The sequence below is a fragment of the Myzus persicae genome, unplaced genomic scaffold (genome assembly GCF_001856785.1).
Source record: "Myzus persicae strain clone G006 unplaced genomic scaffold, MPER_G0061.0, whole genome shotgun sequence".
Classification (NCBI taxonomy): domain Eukaryota; kingdom Metazoa; phylum Arthropoda; class Insecta; order Hemiptera; family Aphididae; genus Myzus; species Myzus persicae.
Window position 1 is genome coordinate 343,816 of NW_019104322.1, and position 20,925 is coordinate 364,740.

Here is a 20,925-nt window from a genome sequence, read left to right on the forward strand (position 1 = left end):
TGGTTATGTAACGAATAATTTTCATTACCTATATCAAAATATATGTATGTATAAGTATAATACAAAGAAGCTCATTCATATAATATATAGGTAGGTACCATATAGTATTATAGAATGCTCACTGCTGCAGTGATTAAGTTGGCTGACTAAACGCGATATAATAATGTCTATAATATATATTTACATTATACATATATTATATATATATATATGTTTATACATAGGTACCTATATATTATAACTATAAAACTTTATAGTGTGGCCGCATTCGTGATCTACTGATGACTGATCATGTTTGTTTGTAAAGGATTTCAATTATCTAAATATAACAAAAAACTCAATCAACGGTATACACTATTGTACTTGCTCATAGACACTAAAACGGTATTAATTACGCCGCACAATCCACGGCTATCGCATCATCAGAAAAAATAACACATTGACACAAACCTATTATTGAATTTAACAATATGTATAACATAATAAAGCCACCGTGAGATACCTATAGCTCTATTTCAAAATATTCGACTTATTGTTCCAATGAAAACTTATAGTTGATGACTTCTACAAGCTTAGTTCATTCCTAAATAAAGTCCATCATGTTTAGTCACATTTATTGCATATATAAATACATGCACCTAGATAATTATTATGTATAATAAATCAAAATATATATAAGTACTAATTGTCTAATTCAAAAACCGCCATGTAATATTGTAAAGTATTGATATTTAAGAACAACTAGGTACCTATTGCCGTAATGGTTGTTATAAAGTTGTAACAGCACGTCAAACGCATTTGACCATTGGTATATATTCTTAGAATAAAAACAAACAGTATACTTAATACACATTAAAATCAAGCAATTTTGCATTTCCCTGCACGACGACGATGTGATAAAACGTATTACGATTAGTCGTACTTATATTTTTTATACTATGCCTGTGTCCACGTTGTGTCTTAAGCGAAATCATCACGATTTATAATTTAATTTCAATTATTTTTAATCTTTTTTTATAGACGATCAATAAAATATCTATAAAACAATAATTAAAAATCTCAGAAGATGGATCAATTAAATTGTATGTTGATGTTTATGTTTACCTTGCCGTGTTACCACATTAAGCGATTGTATAGACAATAAAAATGTCACATAGTACTTATGCACACCCGTGCCGCTGAAATTGCCACTAATTTATCATCTTTATTTCACAGCAACAGCTCTTGTGTAAATTAATAAACTCGCGCGCAGTTGTTAAACCTTCAATTTATTAAACCGGCAGACCTAATAAATAATTTTTCTTTTTCCTATGCAGGTAGAACACGCACCAAAGATAAGTACAGGGTCGTATACACCGACTTGCAGCGCCTAGAACTCGAGAAGGAATTCCACTTTAACCGATACATCACGATTACAAGAAAAACCGAGCTGTCCAAAATGCTGAGCCTGTCTGAAAGACAAGTAAGTCCCTATTATAATATTTTTGAACAAATTAATTCGATAATACAGCCGACACGATAGTATATCGTATTGGAGAGGTATTTTTTTATTTTGAAAAATTAAACTGCTGCGGGATAATTGTTATTTTATTAAGTAGGTACACTGCAGGGCATACATCTGACCACTTGTAACAGTTGACATCAGGCACATTTCTCAGTATGTAATATTAGGTGCCTATTTAATATTATTTATGTAGGTGTGTACAACTTTGAGAATACACACGATTTGTAATTCTCATACGATATGCATCTATAACTTTAAGTTTTAATGTATAACTGTTCAAAATTAAATTCATATTTAGATAAATGTTTTCAGAATACAACTTACAAGTAGGTTAGTAGGTCTTGTACGCTTTTTAATTTCTAGAAAGAAATATCGTTCTCTGCAAGTATAAATTTAGATATTAAGGTATTAAATATTATTTTTAAAATTAAATTATGTAAATTTTATCATCGATACATTTCTTTACACTCTAAACGCAAACTCTATCTATATAATTTAAAATTTTAATTTATGCAACAATTGCATTTAAAATTGGTTAAAACTGTCTTCAACAGTGATAACTGCTATAATTGTTTAAATTTAGATAAGTGAAGTGGATATATACATATTGTTTGCAAGAATTTTATCTCTATTAACACATTTTACTTATCCACTAACTGAGGTTCTTCTAAAATCTTACTTCATAGTTCATGTGTGAATATAATAAACCTATACTATTACGCAATATAATATTATTATATAAATAATGATAAAAGTAATAATATATACATATTTATAGGTATATATGTATAGTGTATACTGTTTAGACTTTAGAGTGATTCACAAACCAAGTACAATAATCCATACTATATTGTATATTTACAAAATATTTCTTTGGTTTTGGAATACATATGAGATTTCCAATAATACCTATTAAACCTCGTACGTTTTGTTCATTATAAAAAATGTATTTTTGGATAAAGCTGAGGTATTATTTGATACATCCAAACGAAAATAAGTATTTCAGATACACTAGTAGGTGTTAGTGTACACACATATATTATAGTATATACATTTAAATTACTTCAACCTATAAAATAAAATACAATTTAGAACATGCATAGAAATTATACAATAATATTAGTATATTATATAGGTACTTACACTGAAACATGCACTGTGAGTTTTATAATTATGTTTGATATTATTAATAACTATAATAATTCGATTGTTCGTTAAATAAATCGCTGCTAATATTTAATAGTGTAATTTGGTGTAAATACCTATTTTTCGGCTACAACACGATTGCGCAAATTTTCCTTTTTTAACCCGACTAATTACACCACGATTGCGCAAAAAATTTGGAACACGATTGCGCCCCGATCCCTTTTTACCTGTTAAAATCACAACACCATTGCGCACCAAATGATATGTGTATATAGTATATACTATAAATAATAATTTATATACAACATAAAATAATGCATACAATATACATACAATACATACTTTTTATAACTTGCATATTATACATATTACATGCACTCAAATTATAAATTCACAAAATGCACTTTTTCAAACGAAAATATTTAGTATTATAAATTATATTAAAGTCAATATACTCAATATTATTTGTTTGTTGATATTATATTATTAATAGGTAATAAGTTTAAGTCATAGACCTAATAACTAGTTATATGGTTCAAGTGCGTGTATATGAAAATGTATTGAATGTATACATTATTTTAAGTTGTATGTAAATTATTATACATAGTATATAGACATATAGTATATACACATATCATTTGGTGCGCAATGGTGTTGTGATTTTAACAGGTAAAAAGGGATCGGGGCGCAATCGTGTTCCAAATTTTTTGCGCAATCGTGGTGTATTTAACCGGGTCAAAAAAGGAAAAATTGCGCAATCGTGTTGCAGCGCTATTTTTCAGCAATGTACTTAGGTATTGGGTTATACATTTTTATAATTTCTTGGGCTATTTATATATATTTTTTATTTTATATTATTTTTATTTTTACGTACCTATAATAAATAATAATAATAATATAACCGATTAATATCAATGATAATACCTATTATAGTTCAATAGTCATATAATTTTGAAATGCATTATATTACAGGTGAAAATATGGTTTCAAAACAGGCGAGCCAAACAGCGGAAAATCGACAAAAAACGAGAAGAGACGATCATCAACGAGAACTCAAAACAACTGATCCAGACGCCCGTCGATACAAATTATTCGATCGAGAGCTGTTCGCCCCTGTGAAACGATCGGCTTAATCATATTATCGTGTAAATCGACGATATGAGATATTCAACGGGTATAACATTATTATTATAAATTATAATGATAATATGTACTTATCGAAAAACCCAAAAACTTTGGGAACAACGAAATCGGACGTTATACATATGTTTTGTATAATATTATAATATTATGTATAGATTGTAAGTTTGAATCGCGTCTAAGAGAAACGATAAAACATTTTTCATTATTTTATTTTTGAAACACAATTTTATTTTTATTTTACAAATTAGCATATTATTATTATTATTATTATTATTATTATTATTATTATAAAAGTTATGTTTTTATTTTAGCCGATTTTCAATTATGCGCGCTTATAGTATACCGTTACACTTTTGACTGTACATATAATAAAGAAATCGTTTAATTTTAATTTTACCTTAATACCCGCCCTATTATTATTGGTGAACGAAGTGCATTCGTTATAATATTATAATAGTTTTAACTGTTACTCGAATTTTAATTTTTACGAATGTATAGTGAGCTTATCGAATTTGTTGATATTTTTAATCGTCGCCTTTGTGTACTTGCCTTCATAGGTCTTATTGTGAAAACACTGTGTTATAATTATTATAGGTATACGCCTACCTATGTCGATTGTAATGTATGTATATAGGTTCAGTTGTTTACCAACGTCATTAGAATAATAATGATAATAATAGTGGTAATAATAATAATAATTATTATTATTATTATTATAAGGTATAATAATGATGATTATTGTTATTAAGTTGACGAATGTGTTTGCACTTATCGGCGAACGTTAGCTGGGTGGCATGTAAAAGGTGTATATCACTCGGAATTTTATTTCTAGATTGTAAATAATATTGTACTTAAGCAGACTTAATCCGAACGAATATAAGTAGTTGAACTTAAAATAAGATTATAATATTAAAACGTTTTAAAAAAATGGAGTTGAACAATAAATTATGTGAATGTTTTATTCTTAGGTGTCGAAATGTTTCAATTCGTATAATTTATTACTATTATTATTATTATTATCGTTATTTATATTATTATTATAAATATTATTTGTATCATTATAATCATTATAATTGTATTATTATTATTTAAGGGAAAATGCGATTTCATTTGTTTATCGATTTTTTTTTTTAGTGTTGTATAATTATTTTGGTTAATGTATTATAAAAATAAATAGGGCATGAAACTTATTCGTTAAAAATACTTTTATTAATTTGTGTAAGACCATTTATGTGAAATTAAACGAAACTGCTATATAATTTTGCATAGTTCAAAATTCAAATCATATAGTAGGTATCCATTAGTTCATCATTATAATATATTATGAATAAATTGTTAAAAACACATTTTTTTTAAAAAAAACTTTAAGATCAGATTAGATCGATATACCAAGCACTCAAATGGTTTTCGTCATCGATAATATGTGTTGATAGCATAAGTTTCAATTGTTTATATCCTAAACCCTGTTTTACATACACGGTACCTAGATAATGAATGCTATGTATTATTATCTAGAACAGTTATATCCCTACAGTTGGGTCCGTCCGTCCGTCCGTCCGTTTGTTAGTTATCTCGTTACAAAAGAAAGAGCGTCCGTAAGAATTTGACAAAATGGGAGGGGGATATTTATTTTACTATCTGATTAGTGTGAAAGCATTGTTTGTGACACGTTTCTCTCGGTATAGAATAGGTAGAGAATTAAATATTATTTATGAATTACATGGTAGATAGTTGGTTAAAATTTAACCTTACAGCATTAATTTAAATTAAATTAAATGATATGTTATTTTAAATACAAATATTACCATTGATTTGATAGTTTTGGCTTATTTATGAAATTGAATGTTTCTAATTTATTCAATTACCTATTGGTACGACAAACTTGAAACTATTGTATACAATCTGTGTATATTAAATTTTTTTTTAACTCGAGTAACACTGTATTTGGTCCCACCACTACATGCCACAAATTCATAGGAGCAGGATTTTTCAAATTTCATTGGGTGCTTAAGTGTAGTGTATAAATATTATACGTATTGTTTTATTATTTCTGTACCCCGTGGAATGGGTCGTGGGGTCCTCGAGCAACGCAGAACACCAACAGTCGGCGCCCACGCATAAATTTATCAAAGGAAAGTTATATTATTTCTGACCTTTATAAATGAGCGTTATAAAAATCACATTTTTATTTTCAATTTAAAAAATAATATTTAATGATTGTGATAACAGACCCAGAAAAAAGCCAAGAGACCTGCCCTATTCCCACCCCTGCAGATGCCATTGTGCACTAGTGCAGTCATAGCCTCCAGGTATATTCCAGATACACCCCTTGTATAGTGTATATTCGAGTATACGACACTGAACGACCTATGTCGTGCAAAGGTATAACTACAAAACATAATACATACAATGGTATGTATAACTAACTATATATTATAAGTATACCATTATTGTTCGTTAAAAAAATGAATATGAAAATAATTTTACATTCAATCAATAGAACAAGATAGACTTTCAAACTCCAAGTATTTCGATGTACAGTCATAAACTTTATACTAGTATAAGGTCTATGTATACAGTGCACATTAAACATAGATCCGATTTTTTTCATTAATTTATCTTTATATTAAAATCGTTCATTTTAACATCGATGTGGTTCATTTGGTATGTATAAATTGTTATTATTTGTGTATGTGTTACTTAATAGTCGCAACTCGTAAGTAAAATCTATCTATTATAGATATAGGTATAATACCTGTAGTACCTATACAATCGCAGTAATCACACAAATAAACAATTGTAATTCTGCTCGTTTAAATTACAAATTAAATAAATACAATTTAGCAGGCTGATGTCTTGTAGTGTAATACAAATTAAAAGTACTGCAATACTCGGACAATAATTATAGGAGCAGTGCAATAACTAATAAAGAATAAAATGTTAAACGTCTGGCTAAAATATACTAAAAATTACTTTCCATTTTTGATAAAATTAAGTTGCTGTTACACAATATTATATTCAACCATATTTTAATGCGTATATAGGTACTGTTGTATGAGCGCCAGAAAATAATAGTACAATATAATATTAACTACGGATAACAATATTTATGTGTAATTTAGACCAATGCGGTAAGGCACGGTTGAGCATAAAACGATTGAGTATATACTTTTTTAGTAACACGATTGGGCATGAAATATTTTATGTTACGTTGCACACATTCAAGTAGACAAAATGTTGTAATTTATTTATTATTTTCACTAATATATCACACCAATAAATTATTAGGATGCCAAACTTAAATGTGCCACGAGCTGTGAGCCGAGCCCTGCTTTATTGAGTATGTTATCGAAAAACTACAATTGTATATAAAAGCTTTTGATCAATATTCAAACTGCAGTAAGAATACGGAATCCCTACTATATTATATTCAAAGCCAAGTAGGAAACAGATATTTAGGTTTATCAATTTATTATTATTATCAATTTTAAACCAGCAGGTATTGTTATTTTTATGATTATAATTATAAAAAAATAAGTAAATTAGTAGATTTATGAAATTAGACTATTATCTACTATGGAATCATATTATTTTTTAGCTCTTACCATATTTTGTGTTTAATATAGTTCAAAGTTGAAATTGACAATATCGCAAAGTTTTTTATGCTGAGTCTTGTATGTTTTCTCTTACATGTATTCCTATATTCTTAGATATACTTAACCTAACCCGACAAATTTGCTCAATCGTGTCGTAAAAAATGAATTTTATGCTCAATCGCGTTGTAGCCAACCTCTGAAGCAGATAAGCTAAGGTTGCACAAGCTCTAAAATGTAAAATATAGGTAGGTACTTGAAAGCATCGGGTCGATACGAACAGGAATTTTCTTCGAATCGAAGACAACTTACGGACTTGTGCCGAGACCAAGGACAGAGGAAATCTATTTGTTTATTTTTTTTTTGTGTTATCATTATAATAAAGGTTCTTGTAATCTTGTGTATATACTATATAGTATATATAATACTATCGGTCTTGGTTTAGTAGTCACACTACCTACTTAACTCTATTATTTTAGTCCAATCAGTCCCAATCTGGTTAACTCGTGGTCGTCGAGGATTAAAAGTCTAAGCAGTAGTCCTATTGACTCATGAGAGCCAAACCATAAGTGTATACCTATAGTCGTTTGGTCAGTCAAGTGCGAAGATAGACCGAAAAGGCGAAAAGATATTACCGAAAGGTGCATATTATATTATTATACAACTGTACCTTTATCATTTCATATTGAAGTAAGTATCGTGGACGTCTTCATAGAAAAAAACTAAATTTAAGTTTTACGCCGCTCAGAATCATGCACAAGTATTCATATAACATTACAATTTTAAAATAAAATTATTCGTTGATGCTTTTATAATAGTGTTTATTATCGAGGACTGGCTATTCACGAATATAGATTGCTCGGGAAGTTCGGGTACCTATAGGTAATAGGTACCAATATCAAAATCAGTAGTTTGCACGTCACATACGACATACCTAACCCATTGTGTACAGTTCAAACTTTATAGTGATTCACTTGGAAACCATTCAGCGTCGTCGAACGAAAAAAATGAACAAACCGTCTGTGTATCAACTCGCCATCACAATAATGCGTTATTTCGTTGTCAAGTATATTGTACAATAAAAAACCTGATGCGAAAAAAACAATAACGAGTGATGACTGACGATATATACGTACCTGTTGCGTGTACATAGGTAATATTATTATGTCCACAACCTACGTATCTATATCGACGCAGACTAATTAGTAATTATTACATGTACACGACGAGAGTAGGACTCAAGGTGCCCTCGAAACATAACTGCTACACAATATCATTTATCACGATAATACATAGTTTAATAATAATAATATTATGGCTCAAGTAAGTAGTCGGACCGATAATAATATAATTACTACGTCAGTAAACCACGTGGCGCACTCTACCGAAGAATTTTCATACTCGGGGTACTAAAGACCGAACTAACTAAATAATATCAAGAGGGCGCTATATGGACATATTTTGTCGTCCCCGTCTTACAAGTGACATTGGAAATACAGACGAGCTCAACAGATCACGTTTGGCGACAATAAATAATTATAGTGAATAAACCTATTTTGAATAATTTTATGAAAAGGACCTAATAATAAGCTGTGTTTGATTGTGGGGTTTTACGACACTAAAATTTTTTTTTGAAACGGATGAAACATTCATGAAATGCTTATAACTCACTTAAAAACTAAATCATCATAGAAAACCTTCATACAAATACTGATAATGTTTTTATCTTCAACTAAAGTAATAGGTCGATTCACTCTAATTTTTAAACTAAGAGCTAAACGTGATCGGCTGAGAGTAACTTTGGTATGTCAGGCACTTGTAAGACTGAGACAACAAATGCCCGCTTAGCATCCTCTTAAAGTCTTAATAGAGAGCCGGGCCGAGCAATATAGTAACGCTCCTGGCAAGATGACAATTTTGCACCCCACTTATCCTCAAAAATGTATCAAAGTTTGCGCTCCTTGCAAAGCCCTCCGCAAGGCTCCTTATTAATATCATACATTTTATACCGGGGAAAATGTAAAACGTGTGTTAACGTAACGACAATAACAATAATTCGTTGGCAAATGACGAAAAATATAAACATTAGGTTAATAAAGCTCAATATATCACAAAAAAAAAATGTCCCAATAATATTGTTAAAACTTACAATAAAATTAACCATGTTGGTAATGATTTGTGTTATTACAAATGTATTTTAAATTGGATATGTACTTAAAGATTACCAAATATGCAACTTAACGTTATATTTATTAAAGTTGTTTCATTTAAAAAATATTTTTAAGAAATGTTTATAAAAAGTACTATTTTACGTTAGTTAAATGTAGACTTCAAATTCCTTTATTTCAACTTAATTACAATTTTTATTTCTTATTATTTATTTAATTTATGCCGTGCTTTAATTACAAAAAATGTTTAGATTGTTTATTTTATTCAAATACAAAAAAAGTTTCTTTATTTTTAAAATGTATAGTTTTAAATTTATTATTAGGTTATACTAGGAATACAAATTATCGTTTAGTATTTTAGTTAAATTTTAAAATTCAAGAGACTCCTATATTTATAAGGATATTTAAAAGTTTTGATTTAGTGTACCTTAATTTCTTTCATCTAGTCTTTAAAAGTTTAAAATAAATCCAAACCATTGTTTCCATCGTTTAGAATCATCTTAAATTTGTAACTTTAGATTGTCATAATTGATTTGGAAAACCAAAATACCAGCACACAATAATAACTGCATATTTACATAAACCATAACCTATCCACGATCCATTTTAGATTCAAGATATCAGAGCCCAGTATAATGATATATAGGTATCATTGAATACAAATTTAACACATCCATTACAGTGACCCATTCGTCATACTGTACATACTGTACAGCTGCGGAGCGGTGCCCACTGACCCATTTTTTTTTATTCATGTAGACTTACCTAATCCGTTGTAACGTATATGAATTTAAGACTAGTTTACTTTTGTAGTTAGTTGTCTATACAAGTTACAACTTGATACAAATTTAAACAAAAATAATAATACAATAGAAACCGTTTATACTGACACCGGTTGTAGTGACATATTGGGTGTAATTACCTTAAATTGAAGGTCCCCTCAAAACTCCTATATTGTATGTACTAATTTGTATCGATTACGACGTCTATAATGTAATGACTATACGGATGTTATAACTTATAACGGTTGTTTTTGGTTATATTGGAAAAAAAATGTTATCTATAATGAGTCATTATTAATGACTTTACTTTATCGAAGGTATTATTACAACCGATAATACCGATAATTTCATCGTTGTTTTGTCGTCAGTTTATATTTATTTTATCGTCGGTGTACGGGTAATCGTTGTGCAGTTGAGTGCTTGATTTTTGTACAAGCAAAATTCAATTTAAAATAACAAATTTTTTAAAATCATAATTGAATTAATTAATTTAAATATGTGCATAATTTAATGTTTTTATCTTTACTTTTTTTGTATATTATACATTACATAAATAAATAATGATAATAATTATAATATGTATTGAAGTTAAAATGTTGTTGTTGTCATTTTGGTTATAATGACAACCGGTTATTATGACCTATTTTTTTTCCTGCTTGAACGTCATTATTAAAGGTTTCTGCTGTTACATAATGGTTGATAGGGCAGAGACTCCAGGCCGTTGCCCTCCCCCCCTTGAGTACGCTGACTGATAGTATATAGTAATGTACAGATAGGTAAAATTTTCAAAACATACATTGTTGGGTACGATTTTAAACAGAATCTCTTCGTTCCATTATAGTTTTAATGCGGCATCAAAAAGTTTTATTCCATCAAATAATTTTATAGTTTGGACTCAGAAGTTTTTACTTTAAAGTACCTATAGAACTTTTAGATTTTTGAAACAAGTTATGAGAATAAATGTGTTGTACTACTTATATTTAATCGTAAAAGTACATGGTAATTAGTTGGTTTATTTGAATTTATTTATTTTGAAGTGTAATAGTGTATAAGTAGGTAGGTACTATTTATGATTTATATATAAAATATAACATTATGTTAAATAAATTATTAAAATAATCGATTTGAAAAACAAAAATATCATCTATGTAATATTTCACGACATCATTGACGTTCAATTAAATTTACTTTTGGCACACAAAATGTTATAGCCTAATGAACCAATTAAAATTTAAAACATACTAATATATAATAACCTAAATCAGATAGATACTTAATTACCTATTGTTTACCTAAAATGAGAAGTTGTGTGTACATTACTCTAATACAACTATGAACTATTATTAAAATGCATTTATATATTATGTTCTTAAAAATACGTTATAACACTTATTATTAACGCTTGACCGAGAACGGTAACTACCTGCTTGACCAAAACCACAGACCAAATTTGTCAAGCACATAATTTACTTTAGTCCGAGCCACGAGGCAAGACAAGATTATTTTCACTTGTTTTTGTCAACCAACATTAGCTGATGCACCTGCAGAGATTTCAGGAGACAAAATTAATGTTTAAACTCATAAGTTTGGTAAAATTGAATCGAGTGTTCGTCTTATTGTAATAATTGCACTTCAATAATAGGTATAATGGCTACCTATAGTTGTCAAACAACTATAGAAATTGCAGTTTTGTCGGATTCAGATTTTGCATATAATTTGATTGCAGTTATGTATTATTAAATAGCACTTTGTTATTGATACAGAAACACTATAATGCTTTTTTAGTTTGTGTTTTTATAAATTTTGATGTAATATTATAAATTAAAATATATGACTTTACGACAGTCGAGCTTGAATTTAATTATAATATTTTACACCAAACTCATAAACTCGTATTACGGCGACGAGTGTATGATATAGGACCAACACGTGTGCATAAAGTACACAGTTGAAAAGTCTCCATAATATTAAATACTATATACGAACCGAACTTTTACCCGAGCACGATGAAAGTTCCTCGCTTTTATATGGTTCTGTTTTGATTTTGTGCCTCGAATACCGCGGCCGCCCAAAACAAGAGTCTAATACAACAATATCATTATTAATATTTGTATAATTTTTCGCCTCTTCGCTCCGCACAACTTTTTTAATTAAATTAATAATTTTCAAATTTATTCGTTTCCGAAATTAATACAATAATTATTATTATCAACACAGAGGTTTTTTTCGCTGTTTGTTTAATCGTCGTCGTCGTCGTCGTCGTCGTCGTCGTCGCTATATAATATTATACTCGATTGGTTGTTTTGCACGCGCCTCCGCTGTTTGTTTCGTTTGTGATCTCGGCAAATGTTTGCCAAGTCGTGGTGGCTGTCGCCGGTGCCCGGGATCGCTGCAGAGGGCGAGGGCGGCGTCGGTTTGTTTTCCGTTTCCATTATGTGCGCGTGCACAAACGGACGCCATTTAAACTCGCTGCGGCAATACACCGTGAGCCGCCGCGCTAAACAGTTCCCTCCTAATGGTTCCGGAAATTGCGAAATTCATCATCTGGAGATGCAGCCGCACGTTTGTCGGGCGCTTTGCTTACTTCGTGACGCAAAGGTATACAAGTGTAGGTATAGTCACGTTCAGCATTACTATGAGGGATATATGCATATATTTACGTGGAACGAAAACCTGCAGTGTTCACGAGGGCATCGCAGAAAATTACCCGTCCGAATAAATGCCAACAGTAAATTCAAATGTCTCGAGATTTTCCGATGGAATGCTCCTGACATAATATGAATTATGCAGTGTATACCTATACGGCGTGTAAACCAAATATTTATATAATTTATAATATATTATTAAGAGGAAGTAATTTTTTTTCTCTCTCTCTTTAGCACACCCACGCGCAACTTGACGTTCACAGTGATGATAATAATGATAATAATTCATAACATTAGAGAGAAATTACCTCTTATACAATTAAAATTTAAAATTATTATCTAAAGCATTTCATAGGCGTTTTATTGTGTTTTAATTTGTAAAAGTAAGTATTTTAGAATTGTAAATTGTCTGTGCATCATACAAGTACTCATGACTTGCGCTCATATCTTCTTAAGAAGACGACACACCCTCATGTGTTGTCTCCGTCTCACTAACGTACAACATAGCAACAACTGCCTTGTACAAGATAGAACCACTCTGTCTTCAGTCTTAGTAAAGACACCAAAAGCTTACACAATATAGAAGATAATATTTTCTGTGTTGTATCGTACCGTTTTCACTTGATATCATTAATAAGAAAAATGTTATAATACTTTTAAAAACCTGATAAGTTTACGTTTTTCGCCAAATGTTTACACTATAAAGAGGAGAAAATTTACTACCCTGTAACATTGTTTTAATTTATTTGACATCCCAAGTACAAGAAAAATCCAAAAAAAAAATTATTAAAAAATTCATTATTTCAAACTTGAATAACTATTTTGTATTTATGATATCTAAAAAATAAAAGCAATGTTGCACAGTAAATGTTCTCTTCTTTAGGCTCTTCTTTGGCTGTGGTTACTTAGCTTGGGCTACAGCCCGAGTGGTTCTATCCCGCGCAATACAGTTTTTGCTATGTTGTACGTTTTTGAGACAGAGACAACACATGCAGGTGTGGCATCCTCTTGAGATTGTCCTTGGCGAGAAGGAAAAAAAACAAAATAATATTCCAAGCAATGCAAGCACGTCGTCGCAAAGAGCTTCTTGTTATGGTTTATGCTCACTGCAGGTCTTCCGCGAAAATGCGAGTTTCCATACTGTCTACGCCACATAGGTATGCCCATAGCATATATTCGTGACTAAAACACTTTTTCGTACATTGTAAAATATGTTCCATAATATATTTTCAACAGTGAAATTTTTCTTTCTCTAACCGATGATCGGCCGGTGGGAACCATTCACAACTGGGTGTCGATTGGGAATGCGTAGGACTAATCAATTTTTGCCGGTGAGTTCTTTCGCCTGACATAGAATAGTTGTAACAAAAAATAATATTACAACGGTAAGCTTATAGAACTCGAAACATAATAAGTGCGATATACATAACCTAATACGTATGTAGTTTATCTGATATTACATTAATAATAAGTAATAACTTAAGACCAGTTTCCATCGCATATATTTACGGAGTGTCCTAAATCAATTAGAAACAAGCTATAAAATCAAATCAAGCTAGAGATGTAGATAAATTTAAAGAAAGTTTTATTTTGCATGAAATTGCACGTTTTCCGGTTTTTTTTATATAAATGTACTAATTAGTACTTTTGAACAAATATTTTTACTCCACAATCTATATTATAATATCTATCTACTTAATTATTACGTAGAACGAGTGTTTTCACAGTTAAAACAAATTTTAAGTGACAGAAGGCATAATTTTACAAAAAAAAACTTGGAAATGTACATGGTAATACATTTTAATCCAAATACATTTCAGTATTTTAATGCACATATTACTGGTGTTAGCTGCACACAAATCCGGTCTTACGTAACAACTAATAACATAATAATATCGTCGAGATAATAATTATGATTGTTTATATTTCGCCGAGATTTATGGCATTGATTTGTCACACATACATGTATCAAAATTGCCTATACAAAACGCCGGCTGTGTACGAGGGTAGTAATATATTTTAACATTTTATTTTAGTTTATGAATAATAAGAATTATTGTAATAAATTCATCGCACCAGTGAAAAAATTCTACGTCATATCGTTTGATGTATTTCACTATAGTTTTGATAATAATTCTCGTCACGCCGAATAAGAACAATAATGATAATAATTTTTTAAAACGTGTTTTAAAACGAAATAATAAGAAATCATTTTTTTTTCAATCCGTTTTATATTATTTAGGTGCTACATTATACAGTCAGTTATTGATTCGCAAGTATAATACAATATTTTACTGTTCAAAAAAAAACATAATATTATAGACTTGTAGACTGCGTGTCCCACGAGGATTTACTGGAATATTTTAAGGCGGCTGTGGGCTAATGGGATTTGTATCACTACCACATGCTCATTGCTCTTAAAAATAGTAAATATTAGCTGTATTGCAATAATAAACGAAAATCCTTTTCCCCCGTAGGCTGTTTTATCCCAAAACAACAGTCGAATATATGTACGTCGTTTAACTTTATTGGTATTTTAAATACAGTTCAATAATATGGTGTACATAATATATTACATTATATATATAAATATGATAATATAATAATAATATATTCTAGATATTAATACAACAATAGGTTAACCTATATAAATACTATGGATGAGATTATGAAATTAATAAATTAATGAACATTAGATTTGACTACTAGAGAGTTAACACTATGTAATATAAATGTTATATATGAGAGTACAATCAAAATACGCGTATTAAGAAAATTGTATCACTAATATTACGGGTTAGAAGGTTATTTCGTTTTTTTTTTTTAATAACATGATAATATATTTTTGTTTGCTTGTATTTGATTCTAAAATCATATCACCGCCGTTTCTATATTATATTGAAAACGGTAAAATCAATATGTAGGTATTATTGTCAATAATAATATGTAATATATTATGTAATAAATATATGAGAAACTATATAATATGTTTCCTATACAAACAGAAAGGGTGGGTTGTGGGTACCAAGACGCGTCAGACATATTATATTTATAGACATTTGTCACGTTGCTTGTAAATCAAGTTTTGTAAACTTCTCGTGGATATTACAAATTATAATATATTATAGTGTCGCGTTTAAAATTTAAAAAAAATTACAAAATGTTTAATCGTGACGTTATTGGAGTGCATCATAACCGTGACTCGTTCGAGTGTACTAATAAACAAACTAATAATGAATTTCCGGAGCGTACACGAATTCTCCCTCGAGGTGGATGAAAACAGACGGCTCTGCCCACCCACCACCACCACGTGACATCGAGTTGAACCAGCTGTTGGTTACGACTTGTGTCATAACCGTTTTAGTAATAAATCGTAAACGCAATTGATTTGTATTGGATTTCCTCGCCAGTTATTTAAATATTATAATTTATAATTTATCGTATTCGGACACCGTTCGACATTTCTGTTTTGGGACGAATCGTCAATAATGCTCGCACTTTGCTGAAAACATGTTCCGGCGCTCGGTATACATTTTTTAGGGTTTTGTGAGCTTTACTAATATCATTATTACTATAGGTAGTAACGTTCGGTTAGGTTAGGAACACGGCGTAGGGTAAACATTTTACGACCCAAACGATATTTAGGAGATCCAAAAAAAAAAAAATAATAATAATAATTGTAATGGACAATAATATACAAACGATCGTGACTATTTCACGGATCGTCGTGTGAAATATTATAAAATAATATAACTTTAAAATAACGTGTCGGCGGGTATAATATTATACTGTCTGCTGCGGGGTGACGAAAACGCGTGGGTCTACTGTGTCCGCTGAGTCTCGTTCCTGGACACACACGTCGGTATGGAATTGGACCATTTCCCGTGTTTGAGGCACCGCAGCACGGGGGCTCCCTTGATTTTCAAATTCTCGTCGCAGCTGAAAGTGATCACGTCCCCGATGGCGTAGTAAAACTTGACGGTGGACATGCGGCCCCGTATCACCGTTCCCGGGTATGGGCAGGCTTGAACACCTGCGAACAAGAGGAAATACAGTCGGCCGGTTCGGGCACCGGGTGTGAAGAGCGACTTCGAAATCGTTATTATTTTGAAAAACGAACGTGTGGCCACCGAGACGTATATATTAAGCGTTGATAAATTATTTGTAATGACACAATAGCATTGTTATCGGGTGCCGAGAAATTAAGTGCCAAAAACGAATCGATCTTCCAGGTAGGTTTAGCAATCGATTTGGGCGTTGCTAAAGTATGTTATAGTATAATATACCTACTCGTTATTTTTAGGTAACTACATTTATTTTTTCGCATGCATACGAGTATACGACTGCAATTCAAATGATTCATTTTCGTGTTTAAATGTTATGCTCTACCCATATTTTGTATTTACATAATTGTGGTCATTTTTCAATCAAATCTGTTTGAAATGTAAGCGTTTTATAAATTTGTGCAGATGTTTGGTATGTAAAGTGAAATATTATTAAATATTATTAGAGAGAGTATACGATTCTGATTTATATGCACATCGCAAAATGTAACATTTAAACTAAAATTATTTAAATTACATATTTTATTTGAAGTAATAAAAAATTGACGTATTTCTTTTCATTTCGGCGTGGGGTGTATTATTTAAAATAGTTAAAAAATGGATAAGTGTATACTCAATATTATATGATAATATATTATCACGACGGTACCGATATTAATCGACAATGCAAACATTAGTACTTATCGTCTACAGTGAACGCGTACTAATAGAGTTTATATTGTATTGGGCAATAATCCTTCCGCCGAAAACCAAAAAATATAATATAAGCTCAGAAAAATAATAGGACATTTTTAGTTTTTTTTTTTTTGAAACGTTAAAGAATATCGATATCACCGTCTTACATATTTCTATGATCATCAGTATATTTTGTGCCTTAGGTAAAGTTTAAAAAATAAAAATATTTATTTATCTTCTATAACTACTGAAATACTATAACACGTGGATCGCGACAAAATTATCAACGAGTATGCGTGACGTGTGTGTGTACGTTTTAAAATTAACAGAGTATCAATCATAAGCAAATTATACGTAAAGTTTGATTTTTTTCTATTCGACAAGACGCCTCCGCGAGTCGGCCACCCCTGGACTTGGCGGACGGGAGTTAATAAATTATATTTTGGCCAGGAGATCCGTCGTGACGTATTCCTGCAGGATGCTTCGGCCGGCATTCGTTCGAAGTCGCTATACATGCACATTGCACACTCTACCCGCCCCACTTACAGATTGGCATTGGCGCTGACCACTCTCCGTTGTCCCCACAAACCAGCTTGGGCTGACCGTCCAACACGTAGTACGGTTCGCAGCTGATGGACACGTGTTCGCCGGGCCTGTACGAGTTTTGCGAGACGGCCGCGTAACCGTGCGGCGGGTCCCCTGGCCAGGGACAAGTGACCGCTACAACATATCAATTACACTTAGGGCCCGAGATCAAAATGGGGGAGTGGTTGTGATGGCGGGGAGGGGATCCAGTTTTTCGAAGTCACTGAGTACCCGCAAAAACGCGATAGCCTCCCCTCCTATGGTTTTGCAATAGTCATAACAGTAATGACAATCGTAGTACATCGTGTCAAGTCTGTAATATATACCTGCACACGTGGGGAACGGCTGTTCCCATTCACCGGTTGGCAGGCACGTCGAGTGTGTGGGCCCGTCGAGTCCGAATCCTTGCATGCAGCTAAACATTATTTCACCACCCACTTGGCGGCTGAGAACGGCTATCCGTAGGTTTGGGTCGGTTAGGTTATCGATCTTTTCGCATTCGATGACTGTAGGAAAAAAAACGAAAAAGGTAAATACACGAAAATAAGGCCGGAATAATGTTTTCCGACAATCCGCTACCTATGTAAATACTACGTACAGTTTTTAACGCATGCTATAAACTACACACATATATGGCTATACTTGTAATAAATATTATATATTTCATTTTGTGCAAAAAGTTTTTTTTTTTTTAGTTATAGCCGTATATGTTCACGGTTATGAGACATTACATATAATACTATAATAATCGATAAACTTACTCTCACATGCGGGGATCGGATCGCTCCAGTTGCCCGAAGGCAAACAGACGATTTCAGAGGCCCCGATCAGATTGTTGCCTCTAGCGCAAGAAAACTTTACTCGAGTGTTTAGTTTTGTGTTTTGCGAACCAATGATCAAACTTCGTTTCGACGGTATAGAAGGACAGTGCACGGCTATATTCGTTGAGTATACACATTATAATAAAAATCATTATATCACATATATTTTTGTAAAACAGTTGTTATCGTTATAATATCACTGTTATTGTACATACCTAGTTATTCGCGCGTCGAGTGAATTAAAAGAAAAAAAATACGAACCTTTTACGATTATTTCGACCGAATGAGTGTGTCTTGTAGGGGTGATGCACGAAAACAGGCCGGAGTCGTCTCTGCTCGCATGATAGATACTCAACCGATATTCGAGATCCGGGTCTCGGCCGGGGTCGGTTGTCCATCCCTCGGGATACTTTCTAAAACACCGACACGGACGTAATGAAATTACGTACTCAAATCAAATAACCGAAAACCACAGGCACGTTACCGGAACGAATGACTGACGTTCCATTTCGGAGTGCCGAACCGTTTGATCCACAAACACTCCATGTGCAATATCGTTCCCGGATAGACGACTAGTCGTCCCTCGTTACTCTGCGCTATCGGCCCTAACTGATGGCGAAACAGTATTGTTGGCGGTTTTTCCACTTTAAACGTTACACGGAACAAACGAATTAACACGAGCAGAAGACTTTTAATGTTTGACATAATATTTTACAAAAACAATAACTTGTTAGTGTGTCACCGAATTCGTTTTAATTTTTTGCAATTATAAAACAACAATATGGTATGATATGATATAATAATTAATATTACTCTTATGTTTATTACTCTATAATATATGTCATTAGATATTAACTTAAATAATATTTAGTGCGTAATATTACAAGCGTATAATACATTATTGTAATCCATATATTATTGTGATGTATTTTGATGATAATTTTTTGTCTTTTTAACACGGAAGTCAGAAATATTTGCCTTAATCGAAAATAGTAAAAGCTTAATATTTTAAGACTACAAATCAACTTTTCTGTACGAAACATTGTCAATATAAAATCATTATATTAATAAATTCGACAATATTGTACAAAGAAAAATCTCAGAAAGTGTAAGAACCAACATAGGTATTGGAGCAAAAAAATAATTAATAATACACTGTTATGACATACGTGCATAATCGTTTTCCTGGTTTAGCCCAAAACAAACCGGACGTTGTCCAGACCATTCACCATTCGAACATACACGCCTGTTGGATCCTTCCATCGCGTATTTTCCAATGTCTGAGCATCGAGATACCTACAACGAGTACACCACAAAATCATATTCACATAATATAGGGTAACAAATAACCTTGCATTATTATAATAATTGATAACACGCAGCGTATGCCAGTTTGTGATATGATATTAAGCCGTAAATTACCAAAACTGTTCCTGCGTTGAACTCGGTTAGCTCGTTCGTGATCATCGTGTCACTTATGAACGTCACCACGTTGGGCTCGCTGTTTCGAAACATACAAGTGGTGTTGTCCAAAGTGGAGTTCATGGTTTCGACGGGTTTCGCTGAAAATTACCATCCATATAGGTACCTACATTTGCCCTCAAGGTTAAATAAACTATATTATTATAATAACGATACTTACTGCAATTCAACGACCGGCCAATCCAGTTGCCGTCCTCACATCGTATACGCCACGTAACCTTTTCGTCTATAATATTTCCGATACAATTAAACGTCACTTCTGTCCCGTCGGGAAAACTAAAAAGAGACACAATTCATCATAAATTGAAAGTAATTAT

General features: G+C 31.6%; 2 protein-coding genes across 9 annotated transcripts in view; one reads left to right on the top strand and one right to left on the bottom strand.

Moving 5' to 3' along the window:
- The window catches only part of LOC111041165 (homeobox protein CDX-4-like), a 37,229-nt gene extending 32,933 nt beyond the window's left edge, over positions 1-4,296 (top strand). Inside the window, exons 2-3 of the mRNA XM_022325364.1 lie at positions 1,317-1,462; positions 3,623-4,296. Coding sequence (XP_022181056.1) covers positions 1,317-1,462; positions 3,623-3,769 — 293 coding nt within the window. The 3' untranslated portion in view covers positions 3,770-4,296. The remainder of the gene's footprint in view (positions 1-1,316; positions 1,463-3,622) is intronic.
- Positions 4,297-15,795: 11,499 nt separating this feature from the next.
- The window catches only part of LOC111041153 (sushi, von Willebrand factor type A, EGF and pentraxin domain-containing protein 1), a 65,300-nt gene continuing 60,170 nt past the window's right edge, over positions 15,796-20,925 (bottom strand). For 6 of the 8 annotated variants that reach the window (XM_022325344.1, XM_022325345.1, XM_022325347.1 and 3 more), the window contains 9 exons: positions 20,769-20,884; positions 20,549-20,688; positions 20,296-20,422; positions 19,611-19,770; positions 19,388-19,539; positions 19,067-19,240; positions 18,632-18,811; positions 18,267-18,440; positions 15,796-17,014 (listed from right to left, as the gene is read on the bottom strand). In XM_022325344.1, the coding sequence (XP_022181036.1) occupies positions 16,803-17,014; positions 18,267-18,440; positions 18,632-18,811; positions 19,067-19,240; positions 19,388-19,539; positions 19,611-19,770; positions 20,296-20,422; positions 20,549-20,688; positions 20,769-20,884 (1,435 nt within the window). In that variant the 3' untranslated portion in view covers positions 15,796-16,802. The remainder of the gene's footprint in view (positions 17,015-18,266; positions 18,441-18,631; positions 18,812-19,066; positions 19,241-19,387; positions 19,540-19,610; positions 19,771-20,295; positions 20,423-20,548; positions 20,689-20,768; positions 20,885-20,925) is intronic. The other 2 variants (XR_002605289.1, XM_022325346.1) reach the window with 2 other exon arrangements.